The 26,788-nt window shown below is 40.9% G+C and overlaps 1 protein-coding gene and 1 non-coding gene across 2 annotated transcripts in view; one reads left to right on the forward strand and one right to left on the reverse strand.

Annotated features, from left to right (window-relative positions):
* Positions 1-26,788, forward strand: part of LOC117225986 (uncharacterized) — a 341,074-nt gene that overhangs the window by 181,401 nt on the left and 132,885 nt on the right. The window contains exon 4 of the mRNA XM_033479882.2: positions 11,818-11,896. Within this exon, the coding sequence (XP_033335773.1) occupies positions 11,818-11,896 (79 nt within the window). The remainder of the gene's footprint in view (positions 1-11,817; positions 11,897-26,788) is intronic.
* On the reverse strand, positions 26,442-26,513 carry TRNAM-CAU (transfer RNA methionine (anticodon CAU)). The gene has a single exon. It is a non-coding gene; the product is annotated as a tRNA-Met (tRNA).

The raw sequence follows: 26,788 nt of genomic DNA on the forward strand, positions 1-26,788 counted from the left end.
CCGTTCTGGTACCGGGCCGGGACGGGCCGGGACGGAATGTCAGCGACAATGCCCGTTTTATTAGAAAGTTCAGAGGTAGAGAAGCGGCTGATCATTATGCAGCCCGCGTTGTCATATTCCATTACCGTGGCTGCCGGTTACAGATGCGGCTGCCGCGGTTAGTTCGAAGAACAATTCACAATGCGATACATAGGAGGGCACGGCATCACCCTTCGACCGAGCTTGCAGATGACATCGATACTCGACTTCTCCCCGACGCGACGTTGCGGCCGACTCGCGCACGATTCACCACGGACCAGCCCGGCCGAGCCCGGCAAACTTTGCCCGGCCCGAGCCCGGCCCGCCGCGGCCCGGCCCGGCCCGGGCCACCGGCACCCGGCGAGCCACCGGGATCAAGCCGAACTCTAACGCCAATGTAACGTGTGCCGATGCCGGAAACGCTTCGGGGATTTGATCTCCCGCTCGTTTACGGCCCAGATCAACCGCCTCTCCAGCCGATCTTCGGCTTGGCGGCTACGCTCGCGAGTATTTCTCACCTCCGCGCGGAAATCGAGTCGCCGAGGGAGACTCTCCGTTCGCGGATATCGACGGTGTCGTCTTTTTTTCTTCTTCAGAGCGTCGTCGACTTTCTATGGAATTCGGAGAGGCGACCGATCTTTTCGTTTCGCTGCGGGACGAGCAGAGCCGTGGGCGTTATTGTCGTAATGTTTATGGTTGCTGAGACAAATGTATTGCAAATTTATCGTTACAGTGTTACTGATTGCGTATTAACAAATTTCGGATCCGTTTAAATTACCTGAAGCTACGTTCTGCTCTTCGGTAAAATCAAGATGGAACCACATAAAATAGATCTAAAATAAAGTCTTAGTAATTAAAATATTATTTAGTATTTTCGAAATGAAAAAAAGGAAACGGAGAATTCAGTGCAAAATTTGTTTTCTGTGGATGAGGGAAATCTCAATGATTTCAATATTTATTCATTTAGTTTGCAGTCTAATTGAAAGTATTGTGGGGTCTCTGGCAGCCCCAGGAGTTTGGGGAGGGGGGATCATTTCGCAAGAAATGGTAGAATGAATTTTTTGAATATATAACATATACAGGGTGTCCAAAAAGTGTCTCGCAATCCGAAAGTAGGGGATTCCTGAGGTCATTTGAAGCAACTGTTTCCTTAGCGAAAATGCAATCCGCGGCTTCGTTTACGAGTTATTAACCAAAAACAGTGACCAATCAGAGACGAGATCATTTGGCGCGAGACGGCCGAGCCAATGAGCGTAACTGGGCTCCGTGCACTGGCCGCCGCGCGCCAGCCGAGCTCGCCTCTTATTGGTCAGTGTTTTTCGTTAATAACTCGTAAACGAAGCCACGGAGAAAATTTTCGCTAAGGAAAAAGTTGCTTCAAATGACCTTAGGAATCTCCCATTTCCAGATTGCAAGACATTTTCGGGACACCCTGTATATTGCATATGCATAATGTGCATATATTTGCGTAAACAGAAATGGTGAAACGTCCGAATAGAGAGAGAGAGAGAGAGAGAGAGAGAGAGAGAGAGAGATTCTGTATTGTTGTCCTTATAAAGCGACACGTGTCACTTTTAGCGGTCGACAGGTTGCCATACAGTTTCGTCGTTGAAACCGCCAATTGGTATATTTTAATCGGCGCAGTGTTTAGAAACGTCCGCGCGTCGTGTAATTGCAACGAACGGTTCTTGTGCACGTCTCGCCAAGTGCACAAATATCCGCGTCGGCCTAGTGTACACGCGTTTCCCAATGGGACTCTCGCCTTCCCCGGAATTAATAATAATAATTCGCGAAAGCTCTGCCTCATTAGCAGAGTACACTCATCAATAGTCCGCGGATATTATGCGCTTAGATTACATAGAGCCGGCCGAGCGGTGTAAAGCCGAAATTCGGTATTACGTTCGACCGGAGTTTTAATTCCACATAATCTTCCGAATAGATCGACTCGATTTCTCCGTGCGTTCGTTTCTATTAAAGATTCACTTTTCGATTATCGATGTACACTGCGGTATCACGCGCGCATTCGCGTGCAACGTCGAAACACGGAGAAACAACGTGGAATCCATCGATTAACAATTCGGATCGATTTAAAAACAATTCGAATAGATTTACGAACAATTCGAATCGATCGATAAACAATTCGCATCGATTGATAAATCATTCGAGTAATCGATTCAGAAATAATTCGGAGAGATTTATGAACAATTCGAATCGATCGATAAACAGTTCGAATCGATTGATAAATCATTCGAGTAATCGATTCAAAAATAATTCGAATAGATTTAAAACAATTCGAATCGATCGGTAAACAATTCGAGTCGATTAATAAATCATTCGAATAATCGATTCAAAAATATTTCGGATAGATTTATAAACAATTCGAATCGTCCGATAAACAATTCAGATATATCGATAAACCATTCGAATAATCGATTTATAAGCAATTCGGATAGATTTATAAAGAATTCGAACCGATTGATAAACCATTCGAATAATCGATTTAGAAGCAATTCGGATTAATCGATAAATAATACGGATATATTTAAAAACAGTTCGAATCGATCGATAAACAATTCGGATCGATTAATAAACCATTCGAATAATCAATTTGTAAGCAATTCGGATCGATCGATGGACAATTCTAATCGATTTATAAACGATTCGAACCGATTGATAAACAATTCGGATCGATTAATAAACCATTTGAATAATCAATTTGTAAGCAATTCGGATCGATCGATGGACAATTCTAATCGATTCATAAACGATTCGAACCGATTGATAAACAATTCGGATCGATTGATAAACCGTTCATAATCGATTCCGATCGATCGATAAACAATTCGAAGCGATTGATAAACAATCTCCACTCTCGAGAACAGTTGCATCACTGATTTCCGCGTCGCCGTCCGTTTCGTCGGACTTTATTCAGTAGAATTCGTCGCAAACGCACAGACACCCGCACAGTTCGTAATCACCGGCCGCGCTAAATAACGACGTAACGATCTAATAACGTTACTAAACCATTTCCATACTCATTAACCCTGAATTATTCGCACGGCGGGCGCGGTGAACCGCGGCGAATTTAATCGAATTAAATTTAATCTCGTGTAAATAACAATTAATCAACGGCGGATCCGGTGAACCCGGACGACGGGCTTTCGGCTGATTCGTCGGAACAGAGAAAAAGCTCGTCGAACAGAAAGGGGTAAGGAAGAGCTCTCTTGACCTAAGAGCGATGTTAAACCGAAACGAAACCCGGCGGGTTCCGGTGTTCGCGAGGTTAACTAGAATTTTCGACGGTCGAAAAGCCGTCGCGCGCGGCGCGCCGCGCGAGCTTTCATAAACAACATTCCGGCTTTCGCGGGATCTCGTCGCCGCACTCGAGGCACACGGTGTGCTGCTCTCCCCGACGAAAGAATTTCATTCGATGAGGACGAGCGTTCGTTCGGGAAAGTCGCGAGCGCCGCCGAGTGAATGGCATTTTTATGCATATCGCGGATTGCCGCGGACGGCAAAACTGAACTCGAAGCAGAAATCCGTCCGGGGGGACGAGGCCGCGGTGCGCGAGGCCGGGCTCGCGAGGAAATAGGATACAGTCGGATATTTAACCGGGATTATGGCAGCTCGTTTGGTAAAACATTCGCGGAAGTTAAGCGCCTTTCCCCGTCTAGCCGGCACCGGTCTGTTTTAGGTAGGTCCCGGAGATAATTCTTATCGGGGCCGCTGTCGGGCTGTTTCAACGCAGTTAAGCGAGGCCTGTTTCTGATCTCCTTCGAGCTCGACACGTGCCAACTGCCGCGAAACGTGAAATTCCCTTCGCTACCGTGGCCATCGAAGCACGATCCGTCGGCAGCTTCCGCGGAATTCAATGCTCCCGCCAAATATTGGCCAACCACGGTCGTGGAACGATCGGCGCCGGTTTTCCTACGGAACCATAGACGGAATATAGCGATTCTCTTGTGACGCGGTTAGAATTCTTTCGCGACGAATGGACGGATCGTAGAGTACGATCTTTCAGCTTCAATTTGAGCCCTCGTATGTGTAAAATTGTCTACGGGAACACATTTGAAAATAGATTCGAAGTAACCCTTTGAAGGTACATCATTGTACTCTCAGTGCTACGGATCGGGATTTATCGATTTCGCGATCGGATTTCGAATTTTCCTTTCAATCTAAATGAATCTATCTTAAAGCATGACTTTTCAGCTTTTATTTAAGCTCATAGAAGTTTAAAATTTTCTAGGGGAACGTGTTTTAAAATAGATTCGAAATAGTCCTTTAAAATCACGTTATCATCCCCTCAGTGCTACGGATTCGGATTTATCGATTTCGCGATAGGGTTTCAAATTTTCCTTTCAATCTAAATGAATCTATCTTAAAGCATGACTTTTCAGCTTTTATTTAAGCTCATAGAAGTTTAAAATTTTCTAGGGGAACGTGTTTTAAAATAGATTCGAAGTAGTCCTTTAAAATCACATTATCATCCCCTCAGTGCTACGGATCCGGATTTATCTATTTTGCGATAGGATTTCGAATTTTTCTTTCAATCTAAATAAATCTATCTTAAAGCATGACTTCTGAGCTTTTATTTAAGCTCATGAAGGTTTAAAATTTTCTAGGGGAACGTGTTTTAAAATAGATTCGAAGTAGTCCTTTAAAATCACATTATCATCCCCTCAGTGCTACGGATTCGGATTTATCGATTTCGCGATAGGATTTCGAATTTTCCTTTCAATCTAAATGAATTTATCTTAAAGCATGACTTCTGAGCTTTTATTTAAGCTCATGAAGGTTTGAAATTTTCTATGGGAACATGTTTTAAAATAGATTCGAAGTAGTCCTTTAAAATCACATTATCATCCCCTCAGTGCTATACATAGGAATTTATCGATTTCGCGATACGATTTCGAATTTATCTCTAAACCTGATTAAATTTGCCATAATGTACGATCTTTTAGCTTTAATTTGAGCTCTCGGAGGTTCACAAATTTCCACGGCCACATGTTCCAGAATAGATTCGACGCAACTCTTCAACCCACATCATTACATTCTTAGTTCCAGGGATCGGCACTTATCGAGTAGACGCCATGTGACATCGATCTTTCCATTAAATCTAAATGAACCAGCCTTAAAGCGCGTCTTTTCAGCTTCAATTTGACACCCGCAACTTTAAATATCCTCGCGGCAATACATATTTGAAATCGAACCGAAGTTACCCATTCATGATCGTAATTCTTTTCTGCCGGCTATAGCTCGGGATTCATCGATTTCGTAACATCATCTTTAATTTTCTACCAATCCCGAATGCATCCGTCGTACAGAGCAGTCTTTCACCTTCAAAACGAGCCGTGAAAAGTTAATAAATTCCATCGGGAAGCATATCAAATTTTACAATCTGTGTCACTATTTCTACCGGTACGAATCGAATTCTGTTCCACGATAGAACTTAGAATAAAACCGACAGTTGTGTCAGAACTCGGACGAAACCAACGCGCTGAAGCACAGCGATCTTCAATTAACAAAATGTTGAACGTCGATATTCCTGTGCAGCGATTCCACGGGCAACGGAACGACCGGTCCAGCCGAATAATTGGCCGATGGAATTATTATTCGCGGGCAATTCGACCAGAAGATTTGCGGCACGGACTGTCCGTCGCCGTTTCCCTTAAAACCGCGGCCGCATTTTTACCGGCGTTCGCCGGGCGCGACACGGAACATCAATCCGGCGCGTCTATTTTTATAAGCGCACGAACACCGGCTATTTGTAATGTTTTATTCAGGGCGTAAGCTGTGTATTTTCTGGGCGGCGCGGCGCCGGGGCAGCGTAACGCGCGGAAAAGTGAAAAGTATTTGTTTCGAGCGGCGCATTTCCCGGCGACGCGTATTAACAAACGCATTACGTCACCGTGGGACACATGGCGGCGGCCCTCCGCTAACGAATTCATGTATTCTAACTTGCCGTCAACTGCTGACGAATATTCGAACTTAATACATGTCCGTGTATTGTATTTACAGCGGCCGCGGTATTGTATGCGGACAGTAAACAACGGCGCAAGTAGACGCGTGCTGCCGGCGAGAGATTAGTTTACGCTACCAGAGAAAACAGAAATTACGGTGACATTAATATTCCGTCGCGCAACGTTATCGAATACGCGGCGCAGATTCGCTCGCGGGGAATTAGCGCGAGCGAAAAATTCGGCGGTCCGACGCCGCGCGACGGCGACGGCGACGGCGACGGCGTCGAACGACGGCAACGTTTTCAACGTCGAAACGAATAATTATGCGTCGCGGGGCCGAACGCGCGAAATTACCGATCGCCGCCCATTAAACTCGCGTCGCCCGATAAATTTTCCGCCGCTTCCGAAGTTCATAATTTCGACGATGATCGCTGCGAACTGCTGCCCGTCGAGAGCCACGGAATTATTTACATTCTCTGCCGGCTCGGTTCGGATAAATCTTCCTCGTTCTGGGAAACGATTGCTTCTTCTTCTATTCGTCCGAGAAGATTCGGGGCGTGGCTTTTCAAACATTCGGAACAGCCGGTCTTCGATGCAATTTTATGGGATTTTAAAAACAATCATTGTAAGGACTTCGAAATTATTAGTTATAAATTGAGTACGAGGATCTTTGTGCAGATTAATGAATATTCAAAGTGTTTCAGGAATGTCTCGCAATCCGGAAAGATTCCTGAGGTCATTTGAAGCAACTTCTTCCTTAGCGAAAATGTTCTACGAGGCTTCGTTTTCGAGTTATTAACGAAAAACGCTGACCAATCGGAGAACGAGCGCGGCCGGCGCTCCGCCCCTGCGGCCAATGCCGCGTCGCGCCGGCCGTATGACGCAGCGGTAGTGATCGCGAGGGCGGAGCGTCAGTCGTACGCGATCTCTCATGGTCAGCGCCGTTTTTCGTTAATAACTCGTAAACGAAGCCGCGGATTGCATTTTCGCTCAGGAAAAAGTTGCTTCAAATGACTTCAGGAATATTTTCATGCATTTCACAAACTACCATAAATGCACGAGCCTTTGATTTAAAAATATTCTCACGATAATGGCTTCTTTATTATAAAATATACTGCTGTGTATATTGCGTAACGCATGATTCTCGATTATTAATATCATTTTTTGTCAATCGTTAATTTATTATAAGCGACAACAACGTTAAGCCAATTTCTATGTTGATCGAACAAGAGAAAGCAATGTTACGCCTACTTTTCCGTTAATTTACTAGGTGGCATAATGTTACACCGACTTTATTTTTTATTAATTCGCTAAGTGACGACAACATTATTGCCAATGTCTTCGCTAATATACAAGCGACAACAACGTTATGCCGATTTCTTTATTAATTCGCCGATCGTAAGTCGTAACTTTGCGTTACGCAAATGTTAACAATGTATTACATCGTTAACAAAAATTGCCGATGCTACAGTAACGCGTCGAACCAACGCAATCGACCAATAGAGATTATGCTTCTTTCAATGTATGTATTATCATCGCAAACGTGTGCTGCTGCAGTTGAAAACGTGAAATAAACGTTTCTCTTTGGCGACTCCGCGTCGCGGTGATAATCCACGACGAATTGCCACATGCTTTTGTTCGCCGTTCAACGATAACGATCCGGAGCTGTTGATTTGTACGGACGCGTCCATCGATTCAGTAGATCCTCGATTATCCGAATTTCGGTGAAATGTCCATAATCTGACGTGCTCTGCACTTTAGCAATATCGAATTTATCAAATATACCGTATTGCCGGAACGCGGCTGCGATCCGGTCGAAACGAGGAAATCATTTTTGAAACGGCCCCGATTAACACACTAATAGAAGTTATCGTCAGATATATCTCGCGTATGCCCGTCTGACAGTTCAACCCTCCGATCGCGGGCAACGTGGAATTCGCGTTCCAAATATGTTTCGTAAAAAAATAAACTGAATTTTCAAATATGAAGAACTAAATTTCGAAATACGAAGAATTAAATTAAAAGAGAAAAGTGGACAACTAAATTTTGAAATATGTGAAGAATTAAATGGAAAAAGAAAAATGGACAACTAAATTTTGAAATATGAAGAACTAAATTTTCAAATACGAAGAATTAAATTAAAAGAGAAAAATGGACAACTAAATTTTGAAATATGAAGAACTAAATTGAAAAAGGAAAATGGACAACTAAATTTTGGGATATGAAGAACTGAATTTTACGAAATAAACAACGTTATTCGTTTCTATTAAATCGAAACGATATTTGATTCTTCTGTTGTACAGAATCGAAAGGAACGGAAGTCAATTGAGAAATTCCGTCAAATTTGCGATTTTTCAATTCACGATTATTCGGATTGCAAAGGTACATTTATGAGTAGACTGCGGATCTTTGTGCAGAATAAAACATTTTCCTAATCGATTATATGAAACAGAAGTCAGATAAAAATATTTATTTCTTCGTTTAACAATGTCAATACGATGAAAATAATGCGACAGTATTTTGCAAATTCTCCTTGCGTCTTCAACACTGTGTCCATCGTTTCGACATTTTTGCAATAAATTCATAAAAATCCGCAGACTATTTACGAGCTATCCAATAAAATCAATTACATTAAATTATGTAAAAATCGGAACAAATTACTGTCACTTTCACAAACAAATATAAAACAGCCGCTTTCGGTGCTCCGACAAAAAAATGAAAATAATGCTACAGAATTTTTGCAAATTCTTCTTGCGTCTTCAACACTGTGCCCATCGTTTCGCCATTTTTACAATAAATTCATAAAATCCGCAGTCTATTTTACGGGTTATCCAATAAAATCAATTACATTAAATTATATAAAAATCGAAACAAATGTCTTGCTGTCACTTTCATAAACAACTATAAAAACAGCCGTTTTCGATGCTCCGCGAATCCATCATTGACAACAAAAAATTGCCAACGCAATTACATCGTTATCAAAAAGAAAATCGCAACGCAGGGGATGAAATAATTCGTCCGAAATCTACGAAACTTCGGAAGTCGCCCGATAGGCAGCCGAAGTGTTAATTAAAGGTAAACGGGCTGCTCCCATCGTCGACCTGCATTCGCATTACCGTCTGAGCCTCCGTTAAAGATGATTTTCCAGCACGACGCGCGCAGCCCTGACCGAGAAACCGCAAACATTAGAGCCACGGCTCCGGGTTGGTTCTGTATCACCGAAAATGATGATTCTCTGCTGACAGCGAGTACAAACATAATCTTAGACGCGGTGCCGAGCCAGCTGACTCTAGTGGGTGTGCAACCACTACGAGACCCGACACAGCCAGAGAGAGCGCACTCCCTCTCACGAGGATGAGAGAGAGAGCGAGAGAGAGAGAGAGAGAGAGAGAGGGACCCATCCTTTGTGTAACCTAGCCAAACACGCCCTACAAAGCTCGGAGAGGGCCGGCGCGGCAACGCATCGACGCTAAAAGTTGCCTCGATTATCTTGCTACTTTGTAGACCGTCCTCGGAAATTGTTTTGCGTATAGCAGCCGCGCCGAGTGGCCTCTGCGTGTCTTTATGAGCCTCCTCGTCCTTTCGAGACCGCTGCTCCATTTTACGGGCAGAACCGTTCATTGTCGAGGACACAAAGTGGCTGCGGCTAGTCCCTACCTATTTACCAATTTTTTAGATCTCCTAAAGCCCCGCAGTCCTTCCGCACACTTGCCTGTCCCTGTTCCACGGAACTTTCGAAATCCGGCTCCGGCGCAATTACTTCTTCGTCGGGAATTACTGGAACAGCATCTTTTCAACGAAAACAGCATGTTATTCCATTCTCAATATATATTTAATAATGACTAAATAAATAAATAAATATATATATATATATATTTATTTATTTATTTAGTCATTATTAAATGACGGATCTCTGTGCAAAATAAAAGATCTTTAAGACGAGTGGAAGAACACAGAGACTAGATGAAGATTCAGTAATTTCTCCCGGAAATGTCAAATTTCGGGTTGCTGTGAATTTCTCTGTGCTAGTGCTACGCCTATGTAATTTATTGCTACGTGGATGTGACAGGCGACGCGAATTTCTGGAGGATAATTCGAAATGGTTTGCTTTGGTGTAAGTCAGTGGCATGGGGATCTACGAATTGCCTTTGAATCGTTGCATGTTGCCTCCGAATTGCCTTCGAATCGTGGCATCTGACCTCCGAATTGCCTTCGAATCGTGGCCTCCGAATTGCCTTCGAATCTTCTTATGTAGCCTCCAAATTGCCTTCGAATCTTCTTATGTAGCCTCCAAATTTCCTTCGAATCTTCTTATGTAGCCTCCAAATTACCTTCGAGTTGTCTTCGAATTGCTTTCGAAAATTGCCTTCGAATTGCCTCCGAATTGCATCCGAATTGCCTTCAAATCGTGACTTCCGAATTGCCTTCGACTCATGACTTTCGAATTGTCTTCGAATCTTGTCATGTGGCCTCCGAATTGCCTTTGAATCTTGTCATGTGGCCTCCAAATTGCCTCCAAATTGCCTTCGAATTGCTTTCGAATTGCCCTCGAGTTCCCTTCAAATTGCCTTCGAATTGCCTTCGAATTGCTTTCGTATTACCTTCGAATCGTGGCCTTTGAATTTCCTCCGGAAATTGCCTTTGAATTGTCTCCGAATTGCCTTCCAATCTTGTCATGTGGGCTCCGAATTGTCTTCGAATTGCCTTCGAATTGCTTTCGAATTGCCTTCGAGTTCCCTTCAAATTGCCTTCGAATTGCCTTCGAATTGCTGTCGAATTACCTTCGAATTGCCTTCGAATTGTCACCGAATTGCTTTCGAATTGCCTTCGAATCGTATCAAGTGGCCTCTAAAATTACCGTAAGTTGTTTTCTTCGAATAATTTTGACAAGTTGAGAATAATGCAACGATATTATTAAATCCTTCTTATCGAGGAAGTTCCAGAGAAAAATTCACAGTGTTCTCTAGCCGAAGTAGATTTCCAGTGTCTCCTTTAAAGGAGGGTCCATGGTACGGAGCCTATCTTGTCCACGATAATAACCGACGCGAATTAATAAACCGTACTGTTGCGGAAGGGCTGAACGTGTTCGCAAACAATTATTAATTTCATCGCTTTGCGTCGCGTCTCTGTGTCGAGCTTGATAGCGCTAAGATGGATAATGGATGCGTTCGAGTGATCAGAACAGTTGAGCCGTTGTGTCAGCGAAATATCCTTTTCTTCCTGGCTCGGACAGGATGAATGAATAAGAACCGGCCGCATCGCGACGCTAATAATTCCGGGACCATAGTCTATCGGCCATATTCAGAATATATCGAATTCCGATCTCAATCCTGCTATCAATTATTTCAATTATTCGCTTGAACTTGCGGCGCACGGACAACTCAACTGAATTCGAATTATACAGAAATATCGGATGAAGAATAAATACATCGTTTTCTAACTAGCATGCATATGTATCGCATAAATATTTCATATATGTAAAAATAAAATATTGCATACGTATTAGAATGAAATAATGCATACGTATTAAAATGAAATAATGCATACATACTTTGAACTAAAATAATTCATATATGTTGCAATAAAATATTGCATACATGTTAGAATAAAATATTGCTTATATGTTAAAATAAATTAAGACAAATTTGATAACACTGTTACGCTATTTTCTACTTATCAAAATGAATAGAAAAGACAAGCTATTTCTATTTGATTTCTTTTTCTTACAATCGTCTCGGAAAAAGGAACGCTCGAAAATATTTCTAATTTGCAGTCACTGCAATTTTCAGAAAATATTACGACATCATTTATGTTCAATCTCGCTTTACCTTGTTCTCAGATGTCAACATGGTGGCCGAGCCGAAACCTCATCAGACCGGACGTAAACGACAGAACGTGACCAAAACAGGCAACGATTGGTGAGTTTTCCAAAAAAAATGCATTTATCATCTGCGTCAAGATTTTTAGCCAGTGCTGAATTTAACAAGAATATTTTCGTAATCTATCGTGCCCCTAAAATCGCATCGAAGTGTCTCATAAAAATCCGATCGCTTTCGCTCCGTGCCGTTGGACGCGGATTTATCGATTTCCCGACGCGATCTCTCCGCCTTATCTCTAAACCTAAATAGATTCGTCGCGTAGCGTGATCTTTCTGGCTTTAATCCGAGCCCTCGAAAGCCGAAAACTTCCCACTGGGAATACATTTTAAGATCGGTTCGAAGTAACCGCCGAAAGTCCCATCATTTTTCTCGGAGCTTTTCGAGTCCGAGGTTCGTCGATTTCCCAAACGCGATCCCCAATTTCCCCGCGAACACCTAATGCATCGGGAACAATCTTCTTAAAATAGGAGATGAAAAATAACTTACGAACGAGGTCAACAGAACTTCGGGTCTCGAGGAAAGAACCGTGTCAGCCGGATATGAAACAATCAATGAAATCACAACTGCGACCGACCGAAGCGACAATCCCCGTCAAATTAAAGGTGTATCCCAGCGAGAAGCGCGTTTCCCTTTGCTACTACTTCCTTTGAGATATTTTCCGAAGAAACTATAACGCCGTTTCGTAGCCGGATCCCGCTGGCTTCGTTTATACCTTTTTTCATCATTGCGCCAACCGTTCTAAATGCTTTTTTATATTATATTATATATATTATATATTATAATATGTATTCTACATTATTATATATATTATATATTATTATATGTATCATACATTATTATATATATATTATATATTATTATATGTATTCTACATTATTATATATATTATATATTATTGTGTATACTATATATTATCGTATATATTATATATTTATATATATTACATTATATTATATTAGATATCAGAGGGATCAGTTTACTAGAAAATGGCTAAAACATTGATTCCAAAACGTGAAATTTGATGGCGCGATAAAAGGATTAAAAAATGATTAGGAAATGGCTAAAAAATTGATTTTGACGGTTAAAATTTGATGACACGATGAAAAAATTGAAAAATGATATTCCAAACAAATTTACGTATTTATTCCTATTTATTTATTGGTGCTAATTCAGCTCGGCCAAATTATAAAAAGAATTATTCCGTTTTGAAAGGCGTACGAATACTTTGCACACCGACTGTACAAAGTTCGATTCGAGGGAATTAAAAAACGATGGCATTGAAACATCGATGAATTTCGACAAGATGGCCACCACGAGTTCGGCACAGAAAATCTTTCCGGGGCCCGCGAGGCCCCCAGTCAAGGGGTCGAAGGGCGCAAAGACAAAAAAATCATTGCATGAAGGCGCGGGTGCCCTCGCGCAGAGCAGTAGGGAAATAGTTCGCGGCTAGACATCGATTGTGTCGGCCGTGGCGATGAAAAATGGCGTTCTTCTCGGTGTTACCGAAATCTCTAATGTCGCGCGGGACTTGGCAACCGGCCCGACCTCACGGATCACATCCTAGACGAGAAAGTTGGGTCGCAAGCCGCGCATAAATCTTCGACCGTGAGACCCGCGGAGGAGCGACGGAGAAAGGTCACAGGCGCGAGCGAGGGATAGAGAGCGAAAGAGGACAAAAGCGAGAGAGAGAGAGAGAAAGAGAGAGAGAGCAAGAGAGCGAGAGAGAGAGAGAGAGCTAGAGAGAGATAAAGAGAGCGAGAGAGAGCGAGAGAGAAAGGGTAAGAGAGAAATCACGGTTTATTTGAAGGGTCGCTGGTGCTTTATCCTGTCGTCTAGGCCGGCTGAACGGGGAATCGCCTTAAGAACAACGGCCAAACAAATGCTAAACTCGATATAACTAGCTCTCGACGGTGTCGGGCTTTCTCGCGCGGGCGGCGCTCCGTCGGCGACGTGCTGAAAACGTGTTTTACGCGACGTACGTGACCATGAAATTGCGAGGGCCCCGGGAGCCCGACGAAACTCGCGGCCCGGAGATGAAACAGCGATAATCGCGTGTTAATCCTACCGTGCATGCGATTGTTTAACATTCGGGATGATTAAGCTGATGCGAAACTTTGCCGGGGGGAGGGGGGAGGGAGGGAACACTTGGCAACGAATGATCGCCGGAGCCTTTTAGGGGTTCTAAAGTTTCTACCGGGCTCGCCTGTTAACATGATCGCGGCCGATTACCGTAATTTCTCCACGATTGTCCTTCAGCTTGTAATCGGAAATGGACAATTTGCGGAGAGGAGATACGATTATTCGAGCCTGTTCTCAAATTGTCCATTTTTGTTTACAAGCCGAGGGACAATTGGAGAGAATTTACTGTGTTTTTCGAAGGTAAAAATTCACTGCGGAATTCGCCAACCCTAATCGCAACAGTGGCGACAACTTGCCAATGCGTTTTTTGACTCGTGCAAATGTTCGTTTTCGCTTATTTGCGGATTTACCGTTGGTATCTAGTATATTGTTAATTAGATTAAAATATTAAACTGTTTAACTAGGAGTATCTTCAACTTTTTCAAGGAGGTTACCTTAACATAACCTCAACTGGTGACTTCGACTCCGAGTTTAATGAAGAAAGAATTCGAAAGAATTTTGACATTATCGAATTTGTTTGTATTTCAGAAACTGGTAAAAACGTAATTGTTGCACGAGACGAAATAATTAATTTCATATAAGAATATATACATATAAAATACACTTAAGTCGTGCAAAATGGAAACACCATAACCTCAACTGGTGACTTCGACTCATAGTTTAAAATTGTTATGTGACGTCTCGAAAGAATTTTGACATTATCGAATTTGTTTGTATTTCAGAAACTGGTAAAAGCGTAATTGTTGCACGAGACGGAATAATTAATTTCATATAAGAATATATACATATAAGATACACTTAAGTCGTGCAAAATGGAAACACCGTGCGTAAAAAGCTCAGCAAAAGGTGGGACAGTTTTTAGCCCATTTAGATGGGCTTAGCCCCGAAGGGTTAAAATGGAATAACTTTTTAAAAAGTATACTAAATAAATTGATTTTTTTTTTAGATAATAGAGAAGCTATTCTACTAGACAATGACGGAAGCGCGTTTTCTCAATTTTGCTGTTACTTGGAATAATAAAATGAAATGAGAGGCTCTCGTTTTTTAACCCCTTTCGTCTCGTTTTTTATTTTCAATTTAAAAAATGCCTTTTGTGGATCACGACGACTTGCGTGCACGGTAAAAATTTGATCGAAACCGGTGTACGCGGAGGGTTAACTTCGGGGTTATCCGGCATTAAACCGCGACGTTCAAATACGTGTATCGCGCGGTATTAAAATCCGTACGTGCACACGTGAATGCATGAAAAAAAATAAAAAATAAAAAATGGCGTCGCCGACCCGTTGCAGTAGACGCACGGAATTATCGACATTTTAAATGTCCCGCGAGCGAGGGGGATACTTTCAATTTAAATTTCAATCGCGCGACGGATCGACGTGAATAGGAAAATCGAATAATTACGTCGTTATTAGGAGTCAATACAGTGTGCTGCCGGGAAGTTTTCAATGACCATTCCGCGATTGAAATTTTAAACGCTTCCAGAGCCGGATTTTCCGAAAAACTGTGCGAACCGAAAACGTTTATATTTGGCCGACTTAAAGCGTCTGCTATGCTGAATCCGAACAGAAAATATTTACCGCAATGATCTTTTTATCGAGCAATTCTCGTTGAAAAAGGACGCTCGACGTATTCTCGCGAAGAAAATTAAAAATGAATAAAATTCGTCGTCGAGACTGTTTGAAATATTTGAAATATTTTATCCTTAATTGTATCCTTGTTTGCTAAAAATTGTTACAGAGACTATTTAACAATTGCATTCGTTTCACGTAACGATTCATTCCTCGGCAACGGACGGAAGTATTAAGAATTGTTTAAAAGTAAATTTCCGAGGCATTCGAGGCTTTTTCGTCGAATAGAAAACGTTGAAAATTTTTCCAATGAAAATGGAACGGCAAAATTCATCGCTGAAATATTTGAAACGTCTCATTACGATCCGCTAAAAATTCTTCTGAATGAAACCAGACTATAATATGCTATTCCTGAGTAATCAACGTCAGCATTGAAAGTCTCTGATTATTTCTCGCTACATAAATCGGGCAGCAAATTTTAAACGGTTAGATGTGGCGCCTCCTTTTCAGAACGCGATGACGAGTATACTCGTCGAACGTATCGCTGTTAAATTATTGGATCAAAAAGACGGTTTTGTTTTATCTTGAAATTTGAGAATATGTTTTTGTCTTCACTAAAATTGCAATTTAAATGGCCATATTCACTACTTTTCACGCGCGACGAGTATACTCGTCATGACACAAAATACTGCCACTCTTCGTCAAGACGATTATACTCGTCGTGACACTAAATACTGACACTTCTCCGCGACGATTATACTCGTCGTTACACTAAATATTGTCACTTCTCCATGACGAGTATACTCGTCGAACACAGAATAAGTATCGCTGTTAAATTATTGGATCAAAAAGACGATTTCATTTAATCTTAAAATTCGAGAATACGTTTTCCTTTTCACTAAAATTGCAATTTAAATGGCCAACAACTTTTTACGCGCGACGAGTATACTCGTCGTGACACAAATTACTGACACTTCTCCACGACGATTATACTCGTCGTGACACTAAATACTGACACTTCCCCGCGACGATTATACTCGTCGTTACACTAAATATTGTCACTTCTCCATGACGAGTATACTCGTCGAACACAGAATAAGTATCGCTGTTAAATTATTGGATCAAAAAGACGATTTCATTTAATCTTAAAATTCGAGAATACGTTTTCCTTTTCACTAAAATTGCAATTTAAATGGCCAACAACTTTTTACACGCGACGAGTATACTCGTCGTGACACAAATTACTGACTCTTCGTCAAGACGATTATACTCGTCGTGACACTAAATACTGACACTTCTCCACGACGATTATACTCGTCGTGACATAAAATACTGTCATTTCTCCACGACGAGTATACTCGTCGAACACAGCCAACCGATTAACAAAAAGAACGCGTCCAAAGGAAACGAGTACGAATCACGACGAATATTTCAAACGACCGCGATGTCGTTTCCGAATCCGTCGGAGACGCTCGCAGATGCGTCGGACATTTAGAACGGTATCAAAATCAGACGGCGCGGGCGGAGCACTCGCGAATTTCCATCGGCGAGCCGTGGACAATGGTAATGAATAAACCCCGCGGAGGGAATAATGGCGCGGATAAACGAAATCTCGTTCGAACACGGCGTTCCCCACGGCCGATGAAAATAATTGCTTGTACACGCAGCAGCTGTCCTCTTCATCAGACGCACGTACCCTATTGTCCGTCAGACGTATATTCGCGAAATTGTCGGCTTTAGAACGTCACGTCATTTAGCGACAAGGCATCTTGGGAGCCGGCGAAGTTGTTGTCCGATGAACGCGCAGCTGCCTGACCCCGGGGTCAGTAAAATCGCCGGCACTCTCCAGTCCGTCAGGACACGCAAACATCGCCGCGATGTTTTTCGCCAAGCGTTATTATACTCTCCTTCGACCGCTTCGGGGTTCTCTTTTTAATCGGCCATTCGACCGCAGGCCTCTGCGATTTATTCAGCCGCTCGAATTCATTGTTTCCCGATTTCCCGATTGTCTCCGTTCATAATATGACACCGAAATTCGTCGCACATCGACGCACTCTTCGTCTCCCTGGATTTGTAATTATTATCGTCGATATAATATATCTAATATAATATAATAATATATATATATATATATATATATATATATATATATTATTATATTATATTAGATATATTATATATATATATATTATTAAAAATATATTATATTAGATTATTATATTAGATATAATAATTAATATATAATAATATAATATATAATAATTAATATATAATATATATAATATATCGTCGAAATAACTTTCTTTCTTTCTTTTCATCAGACATTTATAGTAATGTCTCTCCAATTGACGCTCAGACCGTCCACAAAAATGGACAATTTGGGGAGAGGAGATACGATTATTATTCGAACCTTGCGATTCGTTCTTATAGTTACGAATTGTCAATAACTATAAGAACGAGTTGCAGGGCTCAAACAATCGTATCTTCTCTTCCAAAATTGGCCATTATTTGTGGACGATCTGAGCGTCAGTTAGGGAGACATTACTGTATTTCAATTTTTCTTCTTATTTTTTCTTCTTTTTCTTTTCTTTTATTCATTTCGAACCCTTATCTATTCAGTGAAAAATAATAACTCGTTCGTTTCGGTGACTCATGGTGAGTGGACACGAACAATATTTGATAAATAATATTTTCTGGTGATTTTTTAATGTGCATATTTCCCACGGCCATCTTGAATCATTTTTTTAAATTTCCTTTAATTCTTTTAAGACATCTGAGCAATATCTCTGCGCATAATCTATCAAAACTGCAGAGTTGCAGTGGAACAATTGTACGTCAATACTGAGAAATAAGATTGCAAACATTTACTAATAAATTATATAATAAATATGTATAATATTATATAATAAAATTATATAACAAATTACCGAACAGCCATTACGTTAAAATCAATGCCAATAATTACACTGCGGGTTTTATGCATTAGTGTCAAAATTTGCTTATAATATAAAATTGTACGAAGGTTGAAGACATTTCTAAACATCAATCTATCATTTATAATCTGTTAAAAAAGAAATGAACTTGCTATTCAGTCTCTATTTCTCGCAACTGATGCAGACAATTTTTATTTTCCATAAAATCCGTAATCTAATAAACAAGAGACAACAAAAGACGAACTCACCTCGACGATTCGAGCAATCTTCCCGGCTTCGTTACAGCAACAACCCTAACATTAAATAGTCAAAAACCATGAGCCGTCTTCATTCAAAACCGGGTATCGTTAAATCCGGTTCTACGAGCCGCGCCGCTGCGCGGAAACTCGTGAAAGAAAGCCGGTGTCACACCTGGGAACAGCTCTCCTCGTCGGCCTTTCGCCCGTCGAGAACCAAAGAGCCGAGGACGAGTCGAAACATCCGTTCGCCGCGAAAATAGTTACGTCTCGGTCCCGGCTGGGGCCGAAATACTATAATAAATGCTTCCATTCCGGGTGGCGGCGGGACGAAGGACGTTATCGTCCTCGCCGGCACGCAACTCGCAAAAAGACGAATCCGTGAACGAAATCCCGTTTCTTGTCGAACGAACCTCTTCCGTCGTCCTTTCGACCCCTCCCCCCATCCGGCGAACGACCTCCGGAAAGAGTCGGTGGCAGAAGCGGGAAGAAGAAGAAGAAGAAAAGGGGGAGAGAAAAAGACGAGGAAGAATAGGAAGAAAACAACAGAGGGAAAAGGTGCTCGATCTCGAGCAGTGGACCGAAATTTCCCGAGCGTGTCTCACCGCGGGGAAACTATCTGCTCGCCAGGCCAGGTAAAACCGGCGTCGGTTCTCCTCGGTTCTGCTCGGTTGGGGGTTGCGGCCGGCGGTGGCGGGTTGCCTGACAGGTTCAGGTACGATGGGAGGCCGGGGCGAGAACGAGACAATGCCGGGAAACATATTTCGCGGCGGCTGATGCATTATCCGTGAGACGTCCGCAACAGATAGCGCCGTGGGAAAACGTCGATAGTCTTTTCTCGCGAATGAAGTCCCTTCGGGTACCTTCGGGTCCCTTCCGGTTACCCTAGCGCACACGTCTGGCACCCTCCCCTCCCCCCTCCGAATACGAGACGAAAATACGGAAGCGTAGATTAAGCGTTTGCAATCGAGCGGCGACTCTGAGACAGCGACGAGGATTGTTGTGTCACGTTGAATTTTAATAAATTGGTCGGATACGAAAATCAGTATAGAAGATTGTTCTTTTTTTTAGTTTTTAGGTGATGTGATTTGATCGTGACGATAAGTGGCAATGTATGTGTATTTGTTAATAGTTATTGTTTTCGCCGAGATGAATCGTGTCGGAAGTGAAGATTCATTTAATTGGATCGCGTTATTGTTGAATGGAAGACTGTGAAGAATTCTTGTTAAATAGGAGACAGTGGACAATTCTTGTTGAAATAGAAGATAGTGAACATTTCTTGTTCAATATTAGACACTGAACAACTCTTGTCAACATAGAAAACAGTGAACATTTCCTGTCCAAATAGAAGACAATGAACATTTCTTGTTCAATATTCGACACTGAACAATTCTTGTTGAAATAGAAGACAATGAACATTTCTTGTTCAATATTAGACACTGAACAATTCTTTTTAAATAGATTTAGATTCTTTTTAAATATTAGACACTGAACAATTCTTTTTAAATAGATTTAGATTCTTTTTAAATATTAGACACTGAACAATTCTTGTCGACATAGAAGAGAGTGAACATTTCCTGTCAAAATAGAAGTAAGTGAACATTTCTTGTTCAATATTAGACACTGAACAATTCTTGTTGAAATAGAAGACAATGAACATTTCTTGTTCAATATTAGACACTGAACAATTCTTTTTAAATAGATTTAGATTCTTTTTAAATATTAGACACTGAACAATTCTTTTTAAATAGATTTAGATTCTTTTTAAATATTAGACACACTGAACAATTCTTGTCGACATAGAAGAGAGTGAACATTTCCTGTCAAAATAGAAGAAAGTGAACATTTCTTGTTCAATATTAGACACTGAACAATTCTTGTTGAAATAGAAGACAATGAACATTTCTTGTTCAATATTAAACACTGAACAATTCTTTTTAAATAGAAGACAGTGAACATTTCTTGTTCAATATTAGATACGGAACAATTCTTGTCAAATAGAAGACAATGAACATTTCTTGTTCAATATTAGACACTGAACAATTCTTTTTAAATAGAAGACAGTGAACAATTCCTGTCAAATAAAATACACCCAACATTTCTTGTTAATCAAAAGACACCGAACATTTTCAATTAAATGACAAATCAATAACAAGTAGACTATCGATCTCATCAATCCACGATAAAATGATCGCCATTTCACGAAGTAAAAATAATCGTTGATCTACTAAAATTCTTAAAAAGAAAATTAATCAACAACAATGTAATTCCGAGTTCCTAGATTTGCAAAATATAAGAAACCGTTGACTTCGAGCGTACGGTGCTAACGACGAGCCAAGTTTCCGCGCTGGAATCGCGGCTAAACAGCTCGACGAAATTTCGGTGCAGCCGTCGGTCTCATCGAGAGACCTCAGCATTCACCGGGCGTCCCTTTTTTTTCACGGGCGTTTTCCCCTTCTGGCATAGATAGCCGAGTTCACCGACGATTTTCGCGTGACCATTGAGACCCGGCAGCTCTTTCCATCCGCATTCCCCGTGGCCAGGTTTTTTTGATGATCCCGACGTAATTTTCCGTCATCCAGAGCGTCGCCGCGTCGGATGACGGCCGCTTCTTCTGCTTCTTCCACTCTCTTTCTCTTCTTCCTACTTCTACTTCTTCTTCTTCTTCTTCTCCGTCCGCTGGTCGAAGCGAGGAGGAGCGGCCGCAAAAGTGACTGTAATAGTTTCCACAGGGAACAATGCCGGGATTTTCGAGAGTTTCGAGGTAAATGCGCGGGCGTCCGCGACGCGTTCTCTCGCGCTGAAAGAGTCGTCGGCGATGAACGGTTCCCCGGAAAGATTCTCGCGGACGCTTTTCTTCTTTTCCTCTTGTCGCATTCACGCCGCCCGGTTTTCTCCCCGTCCGTTCCCTCGGACGACCCCGTGTTTTGTTCTACCACCCGGTCTCTCGCTCGTCGATTCGACACGATGCGGTTCGACGAAACGCCGTACGTCTAGGCCAGAGGAGCCAATTACCGTGCCCTGGTAAGCAGCCTTTAGAGGAGTTTTCGATACGAGGCAGGCAATTCGAGTGACACTTTTTTTTAAGGACTCCGAGCTAAATTTCAGAGTTTCTTTCGTCGATTTTTCCTATGGAACGAATATTTAAACTTTTTTTAATGCTAGCAGGAAGGGCAAAAGTTTTGAAGGTGGTTACTGTGCGCGTATGGTCCACGAAAATCAGTTAGTATGCCGCAATTACTGTGCTCCTTTTCTAAATACTGTGCTGTAATTAGTGTGATACCTCAACGAATACTGAGCCTCGGTTACTGTGCGCAATAAAAATTCAATTATACAATATTAAGTCATTTAAAAGTTGATATTAGGGGTGACCACCCTGAATACTGATCCTCGATTACTGTGCGCAATAAAAATTCAATGTTTAACATGAGTTTATAAATTTTATATTCTATACAAAAAATTTAATATAATGTTAAGTCATTTAAAAGTTCGTATTAGGGGTGACCACCCTGAATACTGAGCCCCGATTACTGTGCGCAATAAAAATTCAATGTTTAACATGAGTTTATAAATTTTATATTCTATACAAAAAATTTAATATAATGTTAAGTCATTTAAAAGTTCGTATTAGGGGTGACCACCCTGAATACTGAGCCTCGATTACTGTGCGCAATAAAAATTCAATGTTTAACATGAGTTTATAAATTTTATATTCTATACAAAAAATTTAATATAATGTTAAGTCATTTAAAAGTTCGTATTAGGGGTGACCACCCTGAATACTGAGCCTCGATTACTGTGCGCAATAAAAATTCAGTGTTATACAGAAGATTATACAATTTATATTTTATACAAAAGATTTAATATATTATTAAGTCATTTAAAAGCTCATATTAGGGATGACCACCCTGAATACCGAGCCTCGATTACTGTGCGCAATAAAAATTCAGTGTTATACAGAAGATTATACAATTTATATTTTATACAAAAAATTTAATATAATATTAAGTCACTTAAAAGGATTCATATTAGAGATGACCACCCTGAATACTGAGCCCCGATTACTGTGCCCAATAAAAATTCAACACTTAACATATCCTCATAAATTTTATATTTTCTATACAAAAGATTTAAGATAATATTGAGTCACTTAAAAGTTCATATTAGGGATGACCACCCTGAATACTGAGCCTCGATTACTGTGCCAAATAAAAACTCAACACTTAACATACTCTCATAAATTTTATATTTTCTATACAAGATATTTAATATAATATTAAGTCATTTAAAATTTGATATTAGGGATGACCACCCTGAATACTGAGCCCCGATTACTGTGCCCAATAAAAATTCAACACTTAACATACTCTCATAAATTTTATATTTTCTATACAAAAGATTTAAGATAATATTAAGTCATTCAAAAGTTCATATCAGGAATGACCACCCTGAATACTGAGCCCCGATTACTGTGCCCAATAAAAACTCAACACTTAACATACCCTCATAAATTTTATATTTTCTATACACAAGATTTAAGATAACATTAAGTCACTTAAAAGTTCATATTAAGAATGACTTTAATAAAAAATTTCGTACAACTCAACCTCATTCAATTCGACCGAATAAAATAGTTGAATTCGATAACATTTTCACGATTGCATAGCGGTCAAAGGGTTGAAGTACGGATCCGTAGCCGACGTATGCGATATGATAGCAGCCTAATGCAGCTAAATAGGGGGAATATTCGAGGATATTTTTCCGGGGGGCAGGAAACGCGGCAGGATCCGCGCGGCCCCGCAGGATATCGATGAGAATTCTTGGACGAGATTCGGAATCTTTCGGGCTCTCTAATGAAGCCTTAAATGGGTTAACGTCCAGTCTACCTGCGATCAATAGTCTCGGTATGCCTATTTCTGTCTTTCTCCCGTGTTTTGCCGCGGCGTGTACGTGTGTACGTGTGCACACGTGTACTTGCGTGCCGGTGTGTCTGTGTCTGTGCCTCGCAGTTTTGGCATTAATGCGCCGCCGGAATTTGTTTCGTGAATTATTCGCCGAGCTTGTTCGAGTATTCGAGGCGTCCCACTGTGTTTAGAAGCGATTATGTTTTATTCTTCGTGCGTCACGTAGCGCGCGCGCGCGCGCGCGGGCCGTTTATTTTGTAAGCGGTGTAAGTCCATTTTCATTTGCCCGGACGTATTAACACGTTTGCCGGGCATTTCGCCGTTCCACGGGCACGACGACCACAATTTTGTATCCAGCGTAACGAGCAAAACGCCGACGAAAATTCATCGCAGCCTCGCCGTCTCATGTTTGCCGCCGAGGAATCTTTCAGCGGCCGGCAATCGTTGGTACCCTCTCTTCCGCTCCGTGGAAGAAGATCCGCCGAAAATAATTCACGGAAATAAGAATTTCCATATCCGGACATATATATATACATACTACTGTGATCAAAAAGTAAGGTGAATTTGTTTATAAAATGTAAATTCTTTGTTTATTCTTCCAAATCAATTTCATCCCCTTCAAAGTAATCCCCGTCCGATAAAACGCACTGTTTCCGACGCTTTTTCCAGTCCTCGAAACAGTCGGAATAGTCTTTTTCCGGTATAGCCTTCAAGACCTTCTTCGATTCGGTTTTTATCTCCTCAATCGTGTCAAAACGGCGTCCCCGCATCGGCTTTTTGAGTTTGCTGAATAACCAGAAGTCGCACGGAGCCAAATCAGGCGAATACGGTGGTTGCGGAACGATATGAGTCGAGTTTTTGGCAAAAAAGTCGCGAAGAACCAATGCAGTATGACATGGCACCAATCGAGACTTGACGCGTTTGAGACACAAATCGTCCTTCAAAATGGTTTGGACTGAGCCAAATGATATTCCAACACTATCAGCGAGGTCTCTCATTGTCAGTCGACGATTTTCAAGCACCAAATCTTCGATTTTTTTGGACGTGGCCCTCGTCGGTAGACGTTGATGGTCGTCCAGAGCGCGGTTCGTCTTCAACGCGTTCTCGGCCCGCTTTGAACTTGTTGTACCACTTATAAATGTTTTTTTGTGCCATAGTTTGATCACCAAAGGCCTTCCGTAACATTTTCAACGTGTCCGCACAAGAATATTCGTTCCGCAAACAAAATTTGATGCAAGTTCTTTGCTCAACAAAATCACCCATTGTAAAAATCGAAAAATTCACTTTTGGTTGTTTACAAAAACACGTGTAACTCGGAGATAATTAAACCTTTTGACAAACAGACACTTGGCAAATGTTACAGACAGTCCTACCAACCTAGGAAAAAGAAATTACCTGCCTTCCTAATGCCCGGAAGTTTTAAATGACAATTTCACCTTACTTTTTGATCACAGTAGTATATATATTCGCGGTCGCGGGTTTTATTTCGTCCCGGAAATTGGTTTTCGTTTTCGAGTATAAATACTGTTGCTCCGAGCAACTTGTCCGGTTTCTGACAATTCGGCGAAGTCTTCGCGTGGTTTATTCCTTGAGAAAAACGACGGGAAGATGAACGGGGTCTGGTAGGAGCTGCTCGACCATTTGCCATGCTTTGACGATTCTGACACGTGATGGAGATTTCTGTTGATAATCTCTTAACACGTTCCGTGCCGAGCTTTTTTTACTCGAATCTTCACACTTTGATATTTTACTAAAACTTGATGTATTACATGCAATTATTAATTCTCGTACACATAACAACGTAACAAAAACTTATCAACGCCCATTCTTGCGGTGGAAATTGATTCTTCGGTTCTAAGTTTCTTGTAAACAATTTGTTCAGTTCACTAAGTAAACATGCAAGCGTGTACCATCGATGGTACACGTGGCACGGAACGTGTTAAATACGAATGTGCTATTCCGTTCGCTTCGGTACACGAATAAAATTCTGATTTCTTGTCATCATTTAACAATGACTGCTTTCTTATTTTGCAATTCTGAAAAGTTTCGAGGCTCTTTCGTGGAAAACGCTTGAGTAAGTTATATTATCGGAGCAAGTTTTATAATAAAATCTTTACAGATTCTATTAATAAATTCGGTCCTCTCGCTTTTGTGAAGCAGCACGTGCCACAGTTAGAATTACTACTTGGTAGGTTTAGTGTTAAGTAAACGTGGACACACGATAAATATAAATTATCCTTTTTCTAACTAAGAGAAATTTTATTATTTTTTGGAAATTGGAATCGAGAAACTTTTGATCATTGTAACAATGAAGAAAACGTTAGGGGTGTGCAAGGGGTTAAAAGATCGAGTAAAATGCATGAATAAATTGATAAATAAATTCATTGAAATCTTCGCGTGTTTTATCCAGGTTGAAAATACATTGTCCCCTGAGAATATGTTTTGAGGAGAATTGATGAATAAAATTGTAAAAATTCTTCAAGCTTGCTCGGTGATATTTTCGAACGAATAACGCGATCAACTAACAATAATCAAAAGCGAAGGAATTAGCATCGGACATATTAATCTGTGTGTGATAATATTAAAGATAATACGAAATAATTGCCGGAATTTTGGAGTTGGAAATGTCGGAAAGAAATTTTACTATAGCTAAGAGGAGAAGAGCGTGCGCAATTTAAATTTTTGAGGGAACTAATAACTAATATAGAGGATTGCTGGCTTAATGAATGCGTATATTAAACGGTGATTAAAAATAATAAAATTAAAATAGAAGCTCTCTCCTCTTCTACTGCTTCCAACAAGCTTAGCAGAGCGTGGTTTCGATCCACGGACCTCTGGGTTATGGGCCCAGCACGCTTCCACTGCGCCACTCTGCTGTTGTACCACCCCTTCCTAATTGTGCTTTTTCAGGGGATGATACTAGGGCGGAACACGCGGACAAGAATATCGAAACGTGTTTCGCGTTCGTAGGTCCGTGAAAAATTGTTTCACGGAAAATTAAACTGCCGAACAAGCGAACAATATAATATGTACATTATTATTAACAATATATATATATATATATAATATATTATTAATATATATTATTATAATATATTAATATATATATATATATACATATATATTATTTACAATATATTATTATTCACTT

Source organism: Megalopta genalis, chromosome 11 (assembly GCF_051020955.1).
Source record: "Megalopta genalis isolate 19385.01 chromosome 11, iyMegGena1_principal, whole genome shotgun sequence".
Classification (NCBI taxonomy): Eukaryota; Metazoa; Arthropoda; class Insecta; order Hymenoptera; family Halictidae; genus Megalopta; species Megalopta genalis.